The following is a 19,129-nucleotide window of genomic DNA, read 5'->3' on the forward strand; positions in this document are numbered from 1 at the left end:
AGACGAAATCGGTCATCCAACACCCACCAATGAAACAAACAATTGTGCACCCAAAAAAATTACTTACTGGATGAACAATATTCTCAATACATGGTAAAGAAATTAATTGCACATAATTGTGTTCAAATCACACAATGCAAAAAAGAGTGTGCCCAGTATTTTGAACGAAAAGCAAGCACAAGAAAATTATAGAGTAATGAATCCCAACACAGAAACTTGCCTTTACGAAGCACAATAACTGTGAACAGTTTTCCCTGCTAAAATGAACAAGTCGCCAAGAACAAGTTGCAAAAGTTAGTAACAAACAAATAGTTCAAAAAAATTTAAGTGACACAAAATTTGGAAATGTGCACGAACAAAAAGAAGAAAACATTGGTGATGAAGTAGAGCTATTGGCAAACCTTATTAGTTTCTCTTTGCAGAACACGAACAACATCTATATTTCAAATCACTTACTCCTTATTATAAATAGGCAGACGAGATAATTTCAACTGCATTAAAACAATCACTCATTTCTATGAAATGACAAATGAGATAATTTTCACTGCATTAATTGTGTACAGTAGCCTAGTTTTCGACATCTTAAATTGACTGCGCCACAAAATGTTCACTCAAAAGATCTATTCAATCATTCTAGAGTAACATTGAATGAGTTGGGTGTTTTATTATTATTAAATTTTATGACTACTCACAAACCTTGAAGAACAAAAAAGTGGATGCGCTACTCTTCACCTAATGGACCAATGAACAATTGGCATATTAGAATCTCCAAAAAAAAATACCCCAACCTAAAGAAAATACAGTAACAAAACATTTATATATTTAAAATAAAACATTTCGATTGATCAGAAAAAAAAGGAAGTAGCACCCTAAGATGCTCAATATACGAGCTGAGGTATTGAATGCAATAGTTATGGAAACCACTGTAATCTGTAATAAAAGTTATTTTTTCGATTCTGCTCTAAAAGTTATTTATTTCTTCATACAGATTGTATTTGAAGGCTTGTTTATTTTCTTTGTTTGTCTTCTTTGCTGTTATAAATCTGATTGTGCACGTGTCCACGTGTCTTGATCCTACATTCCCATCGCATTTAGCCCAAAATTGATACCAACACTTCGTGTTGCCTAACGCTACGAGTCAGAAGTACGTCGGAACAGTAAATGGTTTCTTTGACAATTCAAATATGCTTCGACAATCTCCTCCATCTTAAGCACCGTGGAAGAAATCTCCTCTGCAACCAAGGAATGCTAATCACCACTGATTAATTTCAATTATTGGCTTCTCAGCGGAGCCTGCAACGGCCTTAAAAGACCACAACTTCATCTCACTCTGCACCGACGGATCCTCAAGGAAAAAGAAAAAAAAAAGATTGACGTTGACACGTGAAGTGACGTGAATAGTGAATGACAGGAAAAAAACAGGGCCCAGACGATTTCAATCGTCTTGCAAGGTCTGAGGATAATTTTCAACCATCGATCCTCAATAGCAGGCCGGCTTTCTGAAATAAGAAACGCTTTCGGCGTAATTACACAATATTTTTCAACATTTGGATGGTTGTGTGCTGCTGGAACACAATCATATTACCTAGTGATCTCAAAGGGGAAATGAAAATTATGGGTTTGCAGTGTACACAGAACCAGATCGGACCTGCTTCATGTGCACTTTGCGGGTAAAAGCTTAAAAGTGGGGATCCAAAGCAGTTTTGCTTGACTTCAGGGACACTTCATTTCTAACTACACAAGCAAGCAGATGACATACTTGCGAGGAAGAGTGGAGACGGGATTCGAGCACGGGTGGATCGGACGCGTAAATGATATGGCGGACAGATTTGTTACTTCAACAACTCAGACTTCCTCTCCATGGTGTTGTGATCGGTGGCGCCCACTTTCTCAGCGCTTCCCTTGCTCTTCTTCGTAGTTTCCTGGAAGGAATGTTTGCGCGTGCTTGCTAGTTAGCCACAGGCTTCCACTAACCACTAAGACTGTCAGCGGAGAATCAAAGGACATGGATGTGGCCCTCAGATCTTCTTCATAGTTTCTGGGAACGAATGTTTGCACCTACTTGGTGGTTTCCGGAAAGGGAAGTTTTTACTTGCAACATCTACAGTAATCCTCTGTTTATGCTTTGCTTTAGTTTCCTCTGTCCTTTCCAAATTTCTAGGAGATTACGATTACACCTCCATGATAGTTTCCAGCAAGGAACTAACACACCTCCATGGTGGTTTCAAGGAAGGATCCTGTTCGCCTCTCACCATATACAGTTTCCCTCTGGTTATACTTACTGCTATCCAAATTCTCTCCGCCCCTGCCTGAACTGAACAAGCAATCCATATTATTCAATTGCGTTTTCCATTAACCAATGGAATCCTCAACCTCTTCTCACACAAGAAATCAAGAACAGGAATCTTTCTTTGGAATTGGATCTCCAGGCAAACGGAGGCAAGTAGACGAATCTGCAAAATTGTTTGATGTGTTCATCAACCATAGGGGCCCTGATGTCAAAAAAACTGTAGCCCTTTGGCTTTATGACTCTCTTAAGGAGTTTGGAATCCATGCATTTCTGGATTCGGAAGAGAAAGAGCTCGGCGATTCATTTCCATCAACCATTGAGAATGCCATCCACTCTGCTAAGGTACACATTGCTATCTTCTCCAAAGGGTACGCAGAGTCACCATGGTGTTTGGCGGAGCTGGTTCTCATGTTAAAAAGTAGAGCTAAGATCATTCCAGTGTTTTACCGAGTGAAGCCATCCGTTCTTCGTTTCACAGACAAGGGAGAGTATGCCAAAGCATTCACTGGATATGAAGAGAAGAAAAGGTATATGGAGAAACTCAAGGAGTGGAAGGAAGCCCTCCAGACTGTTTCATTGCTTGCAGGACACGAAATCAGCGGCGAATTCAGGTAAGGTCTCTGGGTTTCCCTTTGTCCTGGTCACTATGCATTGTTTTACTTTTCTCAAACCATGAAATTTGTAGGTTTTACATATTTAGGAATTTGAATTTTCTTCTTAAAACGTCCTTTACCTTTGTAAAGTTTCAGTGACTGCCAAAAGATAGTGTCAGCTGTCCGGAAACAAGTGCAGAGGAAAGAACCTCTACATGTTGCCAAGTACCCATTGGGACTGGACAGGGTTGTAAAAGATTTTGAAAGGCAGTGCTCGATTAATCATGGCGGCAAAGGGGAGACTCAGATCGTCGGCATCTATGGAATGGGTGGAGTCGGCAAAACGACTCTGGCGAAAGAGCTGTTCAACAGGAAGCGGTCAGAATACACTCAAACTTGTTTTCTGTTTGATGTGAGGGAAGCCTATGCCGACAACAAGTTTACTGATTTACAAAAGGAACTCCTTAAAGATCTATTCCAGAAAGAAAACCTCAACATTCATTGTAAAGAGCAAGGAACAAGTCATATTGGGGGTTGGATAAGGAGGAGCAACCAACTCAATTTTCTACTTGTTTTAGATGATATTGATCACCTGGAACAGTTAGATGCGCTCTTGATTCGGGATATGCTGACTAAATCTGAAAACAGCTTGGTAATTGTTACAACTCGTGATGCAGGAGTGCTAAAAAATGCGGGAATAACAGTCCGTTATAATCTGCAAGGAATGCATGCAGATCAGGCAAAAGAGCTATTTTGTTGCCATGCTTTTAGCCAGCCTTATCCTTCGAGTGGATACGAGAACCTGGTTGACCTCTTCGTTGATGAGTGTCGCGGCTTACCGTTGTCTCTTCAAGTTATGGGTAGCCACGTTCACGGCGAAGATGAGAAGTATTGGGAGTCGGAATTGGAAAATGTTAAAAAAATTCTGCCTGAAGACATACACAAGAGATTAAGCATAAGCACTAACAGGTTGGACAAGGAAGAAAAAGAAATTTTTATGGATGTTGCATGTTTTCTCATAGGAGAATCCGAGAAAAACGCAATCAGAGTGTGGGAGAGATCGGGATGGAGCGCCCAACGTGCACTGCAAAGGCTAAAGAATAAATGTCTGGTTGAGGAAGTGAAATCTTATAAATTTGGGACACGTAACCATTTCAGTGAAGTAATAGTTGTACTGAGAATGCATGACCACTTGAGGGACTTAGGACGACAAATGGCAGATGACCTGAATCATCCTCATCGCCTGTGGCGTTCTAAAGATCTCCAATTTTTGGTATGCTTTTTCCTCCGGATTACTGCCTTTCTTGCGTTATATTCGAAATTTTAAACTTTACTTACAATAAAAATCTTGATAACCTCGGCTAATGCAGGAATCGAAGGGATTTAAAAGCATTCTCACCCAACCCAAGTTCAGGTATTTGCATTATTTTAAGGATCCGTCGATGGGTTGCCATATAAAATACTTTCTAGGGGAATTGGGCAATACGCTTGAGCAGTACACTGCTTTACTATGGCTTGAGCTTAAAAGTTGCTGTCATGAACTCCCAAGCATCCATCCCTGGATTCCTCTTCAAGACTTGCAATATTTGGTGGTTAAAGATGGAAGTCTGGAAAGATTGTGGCAGAATAATGAACAGGTATTTTGTTCTTTGTCCTCAAAAGTGAAGGCTTGGTATTCGAATGCATTATAATACTTTGTTGAATTTCATTTACGTTTATAATTTTGAGTAAATTTTATTTTCAACTTAGGCACCCTTGGGGCTAAAAGAGCTGAGGATCTATAACATCTGGAGGCTGGAGGAGTTAAGCTTGGGGCTTCTGCGTTGTCTGGATGTATTGGTGATTCATTCATGTTTGCATTTAAAATGTTTGACTGGAATGTCTGAACTGAAAATGCTAGTCAAGTTGAACATTTTGGGATGTTATGAGCTTGAGGATTTAAGTCTTGTTCGACTTAGCTGCCTGAAAGAAATTACAATTGTTGGTTGTGGTCATCTGAAAAGTGTGACAGCATCCGATCTTACAAAGCTTCTAAAGATGGACATTTTTGAATGTCGAGAGCTTCAGCAGTTAAGTCTTGTTAGACTCAACTCTGCAGAATATGTTAAAATTGGCAATTGTAGCCATCTAAAATGTTTGACAGGAATATCTGATCTTACAAATCTTCAAAATTTGTCGATCCATCACTGTGGGGAGCTTGAGGAGTTAAGTCTTGTTCAACTGAGCTGCCTGAAAGAAATTACAATTGTTGGTTGTTGTCATCTCAAAAGTGTGAGAGCCTCTGATCTTAAAAAGCTAGTGAAGTTTGACATTTTAAAATGTGTAGAGCTTCAGGAGCTAAGTCTTGTTAGACTCAACTCTGCAGAATATGTTAAAATTGGCAATTGTAGCCATCTAAAATGTTTGACAGGAATATCTGATATTACAAATCTTCAAAATTTGTCGATCCATCACTGTGGGGAGCTTGAGGAGTTAAGTCTTGTTCAACTGAGCTGCCTGAAAGAAATTACAATTGTTGGTTGTTGTCATCTCAAAAGTGTGAGAGCCTCTGATCTTAAAAAGCTAGTGAAGTTTGACATTTTAAAATGTGTAGAGCTTCAGGAGCTAAGTCTTGTTAGACTCAACTCTGCAGAATATGTTAAAATTGGCAATTGTAGCCATCTAAAATGTTTGACAGGAATATCTGATCTTACAAATCTTGAAAATTTGTCGATCCATTACTGTGGGGAGCTTGAGGAGTTAAGTCTTGTTCAACTTAGCTGCCTGAAAGAAATTACAATTGTTGGTTGTTGTCATCTGAAAAGTGTGAGAGTCTCTGATCTTATAAAGCTAGTGAAGCTTGACATTTTTGAATGTGGAGAGCTTCAGGAGCTAAGTTTTATTTGTCTTAGCTCTCTGAAATCATGTTCAATTTCGGGACTTCTCAGCCTGGAGAGGATTGAAATGAAAGGTTGTAAAAAATTGATTAGTATAAAAGAAGCATCTTTTAAACTTGGAACACAGAGTACTTATTGGAAACTTGTAAAATTGAACATTTACGACTGCCCGAAGCTGAAGAAAATACCAATTGAAATGTATCATTTATTGGAAAGAGTGGAGATCCTAAATTCCAGAAACAGAACATTTCAGAAATTTGTTCCTAACATGAAGGTTTTGATTTTCATCCTTACCTTTTTATTTTTTGGAGGAAAGGTTTTGTTTAGAATATCTTTGGTTTTCGCTTCGTCGGCGGAACATACTGTACATTTTCTGATCAAACTGTAATGTAATGTGTCCTCACGAAGAGAATGGAGTTCTAATCCACTCAAATTTTGTTTGTAATTTGATGCAGAAGCTACCGTCAAACTTTATTAAAGTAATTGGTCAAGCAGTGGATGGAGCGGAGTCAACTCTAAACGCAGACCTATTTTGCGACTTTAACAGCGCCAATTCAGTAATCCAAATTGGTACCGAGGCCAGGTGGAATCATCTGGGGAGACATATGGTGAGCGCAATTATTTATTGCGCCGTGGTTCAGATCCGTACTCCCGCCGCAGCAAAGAGGATTAATGATTTTATCTGGGAATGTGATATTGATCCTTGGCTGAAATGTAAGGTGCGTGAAGGCCAATGGATAATCACCTCAGTTACCAGCAAACAAGATGAAATGGATAGACATATTGTAAATAAGGGTAAATGTTTTCCTTTTGATTACATTTTCTTCGAGGGTGCTATGGTCCGGAGTCTGACCTTTCCCGTGATGAGGGGTGAAGAACATAAAGTTTTGAATGCTTTACGCAGAGTTGTTGATACCCTGTACCAGAAATAGAGTACAATTTATTATATTTTTATGCGAGTCCAGAGGGGTCTAGTGGAGTTTGAGTTTTCTTTTGTAGAGGAGAAATATGATTGGATTGTTTACTTTTAAGGTAGATTTAAGTAAGAAATGTGTTTTTGACTGTGAAAATAGTATGTTGATTTTGGGAGGAGATCTGAAATGAATAGAGCTTTGTTCATATTTTGTCAATTCTTTGTTTTGTTTCATTTTGACGATACTTACGATGATAATTTTTATAAGTTTTTATGAAATTTAATTTATTTATTTAATTACGTTCACATATTTATTTATACTTGAGTTTTGTTTGGTTGAAGACTTAGGAATTGAGAATAGGAATGGCTATTTCAAGAATAGCTATTTTTTGGAATGGACGTAAGCTCATTTTAGGGGCAAAATGAGAATACTTACTAACATTCCTTATTCCAATTGATGTACCAAAAAAGAAAAAGAAAACATATTCCTAATTTCCTATTCCTATTCTAGCAACCAAATAGGCCCTTAGTGTCTTATTTTATATGCAAATATCTCAATTCCTTTGATATTTCTAAATATAAATTATCTATTTGATCTATATATAAATCCTTACATCGTCATATCCAATTTAATCTAGGAGATCTTAAAATAGTACTTTCAACTTGTTTGATGGGCCCAAAAATTGCGTACAACATATGAAAAACTATGAGCGTTTGATTAATGAACCTCAATTTGTAGATGACACTACGAACTTAAAATGAAGGGTAGTTTAAGTAAAGTAGGCACCTTCACATGTAAACCTTGTTTTCAATGTTTAATGTTCAAATGGTCCATGGAAGTGACATTTTAATAAAGATAGCTTTAAATTTTCAACATGTTAGAATTTTACTGCAGTGGTGGAAATAGAGTGCCCTTTTGTATATAGACAAGGCTAAGACATTCAAGCATGGGATTATTTAAAGCTTCATTATTGTTCAACTTAAGGCACAATAAATAATTATGTAAGTCAAATAAGTAGGTCTTAGTAGAATCTAAAAGTGATTTAGCCAGGTCCTATATCCCATACATGTTAGAGTAAAAGGATTATTATCTTTTACTTACTCTTAAGATGTCACTATTGGAGTTTTGACTTTCGTCTCTTCATGAATATGACATTTAGTTTTTGTTTAGAACTCTTAAGATTTCACTATTGGAGTTTTTACTTTCGACTCTTCATGAATATGACATTTAACTTTTGTTTTCTTTTATTTAATGTCACATTATCTCTTTAGGGTTTCTTTATGTGTTTTTTTTCTTTAAGAATGGTTGATTTCCTTTTATAAGGATTGATTTGCTTGTATTTCGTAAAATTTTTGATTCATTTTGTTCCTCTCTCAAAATACAATTTTCATCTTGAGAGTCACTCCTCTTCTTTGCTTCATTTTTCCATGTAACAAGTTATTTTCTTGCATGTGATCATTGTGGCTTCTTTTAAGTTGGATTTTTCATCTATTTTGCACACCAAATTCTACATGGTATCAAAGCTCTTCCTATAGCTTCCTGTTTATGTTTGAAGGTTTATTTTGAAGCTTCATTTGAAGGGTTTCAAATACCCTTTTTTTTCTAGATTCTGAAGGGGGTCATCTTTTGGTGCACTTTAAGTCCAAGAGAACCTCACCGTTTGATTCAAAAGGCCCAAAAACCCTCAATTTTCATATAAAGATTGTCCTTTTTGGACAAAGTTGTTGTTGAAGGCCTTTTTTTTTCTTGCTTCCTAGCATTTTTCTTGGATCTAAGGGGGAAGAATAAAAAATTTGGAGCACTTTGAGGCAAATGGGCCTCACCATTGGACTCGGAGTACCCAAAAACCCCATTTCCATATAAAATTCATCTCTTTTGGTGCACTTTAAGTCCAAGAGAAAATCACCGTTTGATTCAAAAGGCCCAAAAACCCTCAATTTTCATATAAAGATTGTCCTTCTTGGACAAAGTTGTTGTTGAAGGCCTTTTTTTTTCTTGCTTCCTAGCATTTTTCTTGGATCTAAGGGGGAAGAATCCAAAATTTGGAGCACTTTGAGGCAAATGGGCCTCACCATTGGAATCGGAGTACCCAAAAACCCCATTTCCATATAAAATTCATCTCATTTGGACACAATAGGCTATAGAGGCCTTGGCATGCCTTATGAGGCATTTAAAAAAAAATACAAAAAATTATTTGGGCAGATCACCCACACGATACCATGTTGCAAGTTGTGAGTGGCCTATGAGTGCCACTAGACAACTAGCGTGGCCTCACTGTTGTCTGATCGTAGCACTGCACAACAATGGCCGACCAACCACCTTCTATTGCTCGATGTCGGTCGACCACATGGTAGCCACCATAGCCACCAGCCAACCACCTGTTGGCCACCACTGAAAGTGGTGCTACCTTTTCCAGAGGCCACTACTACCACCACCTCCCATAGCGATGCCTTCTTTTCTCAACAACAACCCTAGTCACGTTAGCCACCACGCAAGAGAATAACAATGAGCCATGTGACTCTTGGTTGGGTTTTAGCCACGTGGTAGTTGCTACATTAGCAACCATGCAACCCACCACTGCGTGACATGTATCACCCCTGCCACGTTGTGCTCCTTCATGGCAGTCACATCAGTAGGGGTTTTCCTGACATTCAAACGGTCATCAAATTTAAGCTATTGAAGTGTTGACATCTGTACTGCATAAGCATTTTGGATGCCCTTGTAGGCCATAAGGAGAAATGTTTAGTTTTTTTCTCATAACTTGAGCATATAGACTCAGTTTTTAGAAAATAATATATCATCCAAAAGCTAGTTTCAAGCCCATCACGATGGTGCAAGTTTCAACATATTTTGATGTTGTCTAGGTACGTATTTTCATTGTCAAAGGCCAAACTTTATTTTTGCACTCTAGGGGCCATATATTTTGCATGTGAGCTCCATTTTTAGTGAATGAAAAGGTATTGGAAATTTCTTGTAGTGCTCTATCCAAATCTACTATCCTCTTCATTAAAATATTTCAAACGTACATAAGTCACTCAACTGAAGATTCTTTTCTCTCCTCATTGTATAACCATTTCTTTTAGCTATTGGGATTCGAGTTCTTGTATTGTGGGGGGTGTTTTCTAATATGTTGTTTCTTTCATTGACTTCAATATAACATATATCTTTCAAAACCAAAACACCTTCTCTAAAACAATGGTTGAGACCTCTTCTTGTCTAGCTCCTCTAAACCCAAATAACTTTTAGGCATGGACAATTGTCATGACATGGTTACTTCATTCCAAGGGTTTTTGGTCTTGTTTGGATGAGGATCAACCTCTATTTTAGAGTCCATTTCATACATATCAACAAAAAAATGAGATGGATGAGGCCATGGGCCTTATCTCTCTTAGTATTGGAAACAACATATAGTTTCATCTTGATGAGTGTACTACTCCTTAAGAAATGTGGCTCAAGTTCAATCTACCTTGTTTGGTATAGTTAATGAGTTCAGGGCACTTCATCTTGAGGAAAAGCTTACATCACTTGTACCTGATTCTTTCCCCACCGATGAGGAATTTATAATGAAATTAAAGAAACAAAGATCATTGTTACAGGGTTATGGAAAGACAAAGATAGATAAAGAATGCATTTTCTTGATACTATCAAAGCTTTGGAGAAACTTTTAGATGTTCTCCTCTACTTTTCACTCCATTATGGATGCAATGGGTACTCATTTCAACATGCCGACATTTGAGGAATTTTGTGATCGTTTGATTAGAGAACAAGTCAAGATTTTCCAATTGGATTCTATCGGGATCAAAGACGACGACATTAGTTACACAATCATCTACAATGAAGAAGAAGAAGATATTAGATTCTATGAGTGAGCCAATCCTTAAAATGTTCTAGGATGTGAGATGGAAAATGCAAAGAACCAAACTAACAATGATAATCTAATATGAAATGCAAGCATAAGTGCAAGAAATCTAACATCTACCAAAGGTTAGTTGCAAATATGCAAATCACAACTAAAAGCTCTAGAATCAAACTAGCATGATAAAAATGCAAATGAAGGAGATGGAAAATGCTTAAGACAATGACTCTATTTATAGGCTTAAGAGAGGCCTTCAGGAGGTGGCATCTATGTGGCATCCACATAGGTGCCACAAGGGAGACATGTAGACAAGTCATGCAAATGGTCAACATTCAAAGTTTTCTCACACATATGTGGGCAAACTTGAAGGAAGGAGTGGGGGACAAAGGTGTAAGAAGTGTGGAAGGTGTGAGAGGTGTGAAAAGTGTGATGGTTCCTCATACATATGTAAACACACACTAAAAAACTAAAAGGGGTTTAGCAAGGTGTTTAGGATAAAAAAGTGGGATTAAGCAGTGGGTAGGCTTAGAAGGATGAAACTGATGGTTGTAGACTAGGTCTTAGGATAGGTTTAAGACTAAATTAAATAGGATTTAATTTAATTATAGGTTTAGAGAATTTAATAGGATGAAGGGAATTGAATAAATAAGATTTATTTAAAAGGGGATTTATGGAGGATCATGCATTGAATAAATTTAACACATTAGTGATGGAAGTAATTAAATTAAATTTAAATACATTAGGAAAGTGAACCTATTTAATTAAATAAGTAGATGAATATGAAAAATATAATTAATTATTGAATAATCAATTATAATGTCAAGGGAAATATTAAATAAATTAATATAGTGTTTAGGACAATTTTAAGTGTCTACAAGGATATCGGGGACCCTGATAGGGTTAAGATTGAAAAGGCCAAAATGAAAGGCCATGCCAAAATCTGGTGGCAAGAGATTCAGCTGGAAAGAAATATAAGAGGAAAGGAGAAAATCTCAAGATGAGATTGTATGGTGGACAAACTAAAGAAGCAGTTCATTCCTATTAATTACGAGCTTCATTTGTTCAAGCAAAGGCAAGGGTTAAAGCAAGCAAGAAAATTTGTCTAGGAATATACAAAGGAATTTTACTGTGTTCTTATTAGGGCAGGGCATGCAAAAGAAAACAAGGAGAAGGTTAATACCTAGCATTCAGGAGGAGTTAAGTCTGGTTAGAATGACTAGCATTAAAGAGGCATACCAGTTTACCCTGAGAGTTAAGGAGAAGCTAAACAAAAGGTTTGATGGAAGGCAAAAAGTGCGCGATAAAGGAGGAAGGGGCAATGATAGGTCATTTGGAGGCTGAAATGAGAACCATAAGAAATATGAAGATGTGGGTACTAGCTAAAACTAGAGGAATGAGGGTTTCAACCCTTCCAATGATCAAAAATTTGGTGACCAGAGAGGAAGTGGTAAAGCACATGGACAAGGTTTAGGAAGAGGAGGCTTTTGTAGTACCTATTTTCTTTGCAATACAGAAGGTCATCATGCCTTTGAATGTCATCAATGCCAAGGAAGGATAGATAGGAGATCTGATGGTCAAGCAAGGGTTGCTCATGTGGATGATGATGCACAATCATCACATTCAAAGGATGTAGAAAGAGGAGAGGTTCTGGTAAATGAAAGGGTCTTACTAAGTGGTGAGACTGAACCTAGGCAAAGGAGGACCTTGTTTCATACCAGGTGCAAGTGTGAGGGTAAATATTATGATGTGATTGTTGATGGTGGAAGCACTAAAACCTTGGTGTCAGAGGAGATGGTCTCAAATATAAATCTCAAGAGGGAGAAACACCCCCAACCTTATTGGATTTCTTGGGTGAAGGATGATCATAAACTTGTTAGGATAAAAACCACAAAAAAAAATAACAATTACATGCAAATATAACCAATAACAGAAAATAATAGATCACACAGAAAATAACACAAGGCACCAAGATTTAACATGGTTCACCCAATCCCTGGGCTACATCTGCCAAACAACAAGTCTAATAATTTTATGATCCAGTGATTACAACCTTATTACAGTATGTAATCCCTTATAGCTCAATACTGCCGCAAGAACCAACTTCGTATTACAACTATGAAACAACCCCTAACCCTAAGCCCTTTTATACAAGTATTAAACCACGTTAGGCTTACAACATGTCGGCCTGAAATCTCAATAAAATAGAGCCTAATAAAATAGGACCCAAAAAAATATTTGGATCGATGACCCAAACCTCAAAGAATTTATGAAGTATGTATAGTACTTTCCTAATCAGTCACCATAAACTAACAATCTCCCACTTGGGGACTGATCAGGCTCCACACTAAAAAACAATCTCCCACTTGGAGATTAATCCTATAGCTATGCCACTACTCCATGGGGCTCCCACTGGATCAAACCACCTTGGCCTTTGTTGGTTCTTTTATTCATGTTTAGTCTAGAAGATGAACCGAAGTTGAAAAGGAGTTTAGCTTCTCCCTTGTTACTACCTTTGTCAACATATCTATTGGATTGTCATTTGTATGTATCTTCTCCATCTTTAACTGTCCATCCTCCAAAACTGATCGAATGAAATGGTACCACAACTATATGTATTTGGTCTTGGAATGTAGAGCTGAATTCTTTGCAAGATGAATGCCACTCTAACTATCTATGAAAAAATAATTATCCTTTTGAGGATGTCCCAATTCTTCTAAGAAGAACTGAAGCCATATCATCTCCTTTGCTACCTCTGTAGTGGATAATGCATTAATCTTCTATAACCTAGAAACCTAGCTCATGACTGCCCCACCAACAATAAAGACATAACCTATAGTACTCTACCTGGTATTAATATCTCCTACCAAATCTAAGTCAACATAGCTCTGTAAATTAGTAGTAGAGCTCCCAAAATGTAGACACTTATTGGATGTTCCTCTCAAATATCTGAGAATCCATTTGACTGCATTTCAATGCTCAATTCTTGAATGATTCATATACCTGCTAATGACTCCCACTGCATGTGCAATATCTAGCCTAGTACATACCATAGCATACATCAAGCTTCCTACAATTGAAGCATAGGGTAGCTTGGACATCTTATCCTCCTCTTCTTGTGTCTTGGGGCACTTCTCCTTAGTTAAGTTCAAATGACTAGGTAAAGGTGTGCTAACAGCTTTAGCATTCTCCATAGAGAAATGTTGCAACACCTTCTCTACATAATCAACCTGAGATAGTGTCAATGTTTTGTTCTTCCTATCTCTACAAATCTTCATACCAAGGATTTGTTTGGCTGCCCCCAAATCCTTCATAGAAAATACATGTGCTAATTGGCGTTTCAGCCCCTTAATATGACCCATGTTAGACCTAGCTACAAGCATATTATCAACATATAAAAATAAAATAATGTAGCTATCATCATCCAACCTCTTAAAATAAACACAATAATCTAAATGACACCTGTTATAGCCATGCTCATGCATAAACCTATCAAATTTTAGATACCATTGTCGAGGTGCTTGCTTCAAACTATATAAACTTTTCTTCAATTTGCACACTAAGTTCTCCTTACCTTTGATCTCAAATCCCTGTTGTTGAGCCATATATATTTCTTCATTCAAATCACCATGAAGGAAGGTTGTTTTAACATCAAGCTGCTCTAAATGCAAATCTTCAGTAGCCACAATACTTAAAATAGTATGGATAGAAGTCATATTAACAACAAGAGAAAAAATCTCATCAAAATCAACTCTTTTTTTCTGTGCAAATCCTTTCACAACTAACCTGGCTTTAAATCTTTTCTTACCTTCTTCCTCTTCTTTTAACCTATAACCCACTTGTTCTATAAAGCCTTTTTACCTATAGGAAACTTGCACAAATCCCATGTCTTATTCGTTAGTAGAGAGTCCATTTCATCTTTCATTGCAAACTCCCATTGAATCTTAGTATCCACCTGCTTAGCTTCATCATAACACTCAGGTTCACCAACATCACTAAGTAAAATTGAATACAAAGAGGGAGAAAATCTTTCTGAAGGTCAAATTTGCCTTGTTGACTATCTAACATTCATTGGTGTGTGTGGTGTTTTACTGTTATTTTTGTTGCACATCATGAGGAATGGCTAGAACATCATCTTTTGGAGTATCATCTAGTGCTACATAATCATCTTCTTTCTTCTCATGTTGCTGCAATAGATCTTTGTACAACATTTCTCATTGAATATGACATCCCCGCTTCTTACAATTTATGATTTTCAAAATCCCAAAGCCTTTAAGCAAATTCATTAATGTCATATCCAACAAATACACATTTCTTTGACTTAGCTTTCAGCTTGGTTCTATTTTCAGAATCTAGGTGAGCAAAAGCTTCACAACTAAAGGTCTTGAGAAAAGAATAACTCACCTTCTTACCAGTCCATGCTTCCTCTAGAATATCACAACCCAAAGGAGTAGAGAGACCTCTATTAATCAAATATACAATAGTATTGACAACCTCTACCCACATGTGTAAGGGAAACTCAACATGCAACCTCATGCTCCTTGCACACTCCATTTATAGTCTTGTTCATGCGTTCAGCCACTCCATTTTCTTGTGGAGTCTTTGGGATAGTTTTCTGTCTACAAATACCATTATTGGAGCAATAGTCTTCAAATTCATGACTAGAATACTCACCACAATTATCAGATCTGAGACATTTTAATTTCTTATTAGTCTCATTTTCAACCAAGCATTTCTAATTCTTAAAAGTTTGAAATACATTAGATTTATGTCTAAGGAAATGAACCCATACTTTTCTAGTCATTTCATTAACAAATGTAACATAATAATGAGAGCCTGCAAGGGAAGATATTTGAGCTAATCCCCATACATTAGTATGCACTGTAAGGAAACATGGCAACAAAGAATATAACCGTTTTCGCATAACCCATAATAGATATGAAATAAATATGTAATTAAAATCCACATGCAAGAGAATAGACAACATACCCACAAAATTGTGACACACGATATAACTTGGGAAACCCTCATTGAGGGAAAAAAACCTAGCCTCTAAAAGCATCCATCATCATATATTATTCAGCAAAAAATACCATTGCAATACAATCGTGGAAACCTTCATGGCCATAGCCACAACTGAGCAAACTATGTGAACAAGCATGAATCCACACATCCCATGCCATGCTTCCAACCTCTACAAATGCTCCCTTGGCTAACCTGTCAAGCCTTGTCCCACTTGACTCTTGCCTTTCTCACTCTTACTCTACAACAACTACCCTTGTGGCTACTTATATAGTAGCAAGTCTCACAAAACCACCAAGTGGTATTACATAAACCATGTGCTAAAACCATGTGCTACCTACCCCACTAACTCCACATTTAATATTGGGCATTTAATTATTTTTCCCAATATTAAATAATTACATGAAATATTTTTACAATGTTACAATACAACTCATCAAGAATATTCCATGGGAATCTTTACATGTTGCATGTCCATCTAGGTGGAACATTACATGATAAAATAAAATAATAAAATATAACAATATTATGCAATGTGTGCAACACCCACTATCTCAACAATCTCCCACTTGTTGTATACATTGCATAGGGTCAATCCGTAGCCACAAAAATGAACAAAGGAACAATCCCTCCCAGCACATCCACCATCATGGGTCAAAAAATACACCAAGTGCTCCATCCTAGTACCTGCAACAAAATCAAAGTATCCAGCATCTGAAACATGAATGATCTCACCTCCTATTATGCCACTGCCACTGGACATACATAGAAGCCATCCAAAGAGAAAGCCACCCAACTTGTCACATTAGAAGATCATAAAATCTTGTACCAACTAAAATTCTAAGCACAAAAAAAAACTTGATCCAAAGGTAATCACATGTATCTGTAGTTGATAAAATATCCATAGCTGAAATAGCACCCACAGCAAGTGCCAAACCCATCCAACTATCCATACCTCCAAAAGCTATGCCAAGTGAATCTCATATTGTCAACATATCCAATCTATAACCTGCAATCACAAGCCTCAAAAGTAATACCTGCCACATATATACCAAGAAGCTCCCACTGCAAAAGATAATGTCAAATCTATAACCAATCCACTCACAACATCTCAAGGAAGTGAATCCATGTAGTATCAAGGACATCCGTAATACAAAAACTAATATCCTACAAGAACAACTCTCATAACAAGTCTCCAATAGTCTCACAAATTCTCCACAACCAACAGAGGAAAGAGATAAAGTAATAACCATGTCATCTCTCACTTGACATACATGAGCACAAACTAGTGATCACAATCTCTAACCAATCTCAAATCCAATGTAAGCAAAACAAACATCCAGGAAGATAACCAAGACCAAAGAAACCATGCAAATCATAACTTGTATCATCTCCTTCCACACACACCTCTAGATGTAAACTATGCAAGTATGATCTCCTCCATAAAACCCCAACAAGAAGCCTCAACAACACCCAAACCATACCATATAGCTAATCATGGATGGAAGCCTCTCATAAGAAGATCAAACTCATAAACCATTCCTAAACTAAAGAATAACCATTCCTAATCCAAGTAATATGCCCAATATAAAACCATCTCATAAACTCAAACAACATAACAACATACGCAAATGGAGATAACCAATGCTAAACCATCTCTCAAATGAACCCTCCAGAACTAACTCATGTACCATAGCTCAAGATCCATATCCACAAAAGACAAGCATAAATATAATGCAACTGAGAGAAACAATGGGCTATACCTCTCAAGTAGCAAACCATTGAGTAGACCAAGAGTGGGGAATGAGAATGCTCATCAAGATACCCAAGTCTCCAACCAAGACTCATCTAAGAACAATCTCCTCTCAAGTCCATATCAGGTGACTGCCCCTCGAACTTCTTACTAAAACCATCAACCATACCAACAAATACTTCTCTAACCCAAGATAAATCAACATCACCACCGTCTCTAAGTATCCATGAGCACCTGTAACCAATCAATCCATGCAAACTCCAAATGCAATATAGCAATATCATGAAGTATCCAGCTTATGATCAGTGTACTCAATACCAAGAAACTAAACTAAGATCAATGTCAAAGTTCCAACCATGGCCTTAAGAACATAAACATGACAACATGATCTAACCATCTCAACCAAAGAGATAACATGCTCCACATGAACATACTATAACATGTCACAACTCTAAACGTGTATCAAGAGTATACCATGACATAATAATGAAACCATCCTCATACCAAGGATAACATGTCAAATAAAAGCATAAACCACACCTTTGCCAAGAACCTTGTGAGTCCTCAAGATGCAACCATCTCCATACACCATGAAGAAAACCATCTCCACATACCAAGAAGAACCATCTCCACACACCATGAAGATAACAAGTGCATCATGCAAATGTCAAAGATGCTTTTGCAGCAACAGGATCTAAGACAAACCTCCAACATCTACAAACACTCAATAAATATATCAATGCCAACAACTCCCAGTCAACCGTGGTACCAAGTCACCTATGGCATCATAAAATTCATCTCCTACATGAAGATCCAAACCAAATCAGGAACTAATCCTACACTATCACCTCATCACTGTCACAAGCTCCCACTAAACCATGTATCCAAGTTATCCATGACATCATGATGAACAACCATCCTCTAACCATGAGAATCAACCAAGGCATCAAACCATCAAAGAACTCAAAGTGAACATCATGAACTCTTCAAAAAGAAACCAAATAATCATGATCCTCAACCAAGAAGATATACCACCATATCTAAATAAAAAATCCAAGCTAATGAATATCAAGGATGTACCTATATATCCAATCATGTCATGCCAAAATTTATGGCACCATGATCACATCCATGAACCAAGCATCTGTCTCTCAAAGTGTCCAACCTGTTAGCATAAAATAGTCAACCACAATCCTCCACCATGACTATACCTAATAAAAACATCTCATCCCTTCTACATGAAGATAAAATCATAAAATCATGTGACTTAGGGCATATACAACCCAAATCCAAGCCACCAATCTGAATATGTATCAATAATGAAAGATCAATAGGCAAAGACAACCCATAACCAAGCTATAAATGCAACCTGTAAGTATAGACCGTTTACAACACTACACAACGTGTAGATCCAACAAGTCATCATACATATCCAAACCAAACACTGATAACCATATCATCATGAGACCAATCTGAAATATGAACTGAGTATACAATGACATCAAATCTTAAATCTCCAATGCTATAAACTCACAATGTTACCATAGTCAAAATATATCTATAAACTATTAAGATCAATATATCACCAAATAAATCATACCAAACTTGCACTAAATTTTAACCAATGTGTAGAGCTCTCCAAGAGCTTTTTTTTGACTACTCGAAGTCCAAAATCTGACTCCGTGTGCTCAAATTATGCCTTAATCTGTGCTCAAAATAAATAACATCTGATTTTAGAGCTCTTAAAATCTGAAAAAATATCAAAATCATAGAACCAAACCTACACCATGTTGTAGTGCTCTGAATTAGCTTTCCAATGCCTATAAGA

The 19,129-nt window shown here is 37.2% G+C and overlaps 1 protein-coding gene across 2 annotated transcripts; it reads left to right on the forward strand.

Annotated features, from left to right (window-relative positions):
* Positions 1-1,334: 1,334 nt before the first annotated feature.
* Positions 1,335-6,889, forward strand: LOC149545550 (uncharacterized). 2 transcript variants are annotated; one of them, XM_089790710.1, is made up of 5 exons: positions 1,335-2,901; positions 3,034-4,156; positions 4,254-4,520; positions 4,633-6,033; positions 6,215-6,889. In XM_089790710.1, exons 1-5 carry the CDS (start codon positions 2,360-2,362, stop codon positions 6,689-6,691), a joined length of 3,810 nt encoding a protein of 1,269 aa, XP_089646836.1. In that variant the 5' UTR covers positions 1,335-2,359; the 3' UTR covers positions 6,692-6,889. The 2 variants fall into 2 exon arrangements, with proteins under 2 accessions (XP_089646836.1, XP_089646837.1); XM_089790711.1 differs by having other exon boundaries at positions 1,542-2,901; positions 3,040-4,156.
* Positions 6,890-19,129: the final 12,240 nt, after the last annotated feature.

Source organism: Cupressus sempervirens, chromosome 7 (assembly GCF_028749045.1).
Source record: "Cupressus sempervirens isolate cs-2001-9-10 chromosome 7, ASM2874904v1, whole genome shotgun sequence".
Taxonomy (NCBI): domain Eukaryota; kingdom Viridiplantae; phylum Streptophyta; class Pinopsida; order Cupressales; family Cupressaceae; genus Cupressus; species Cupressus sempervirens.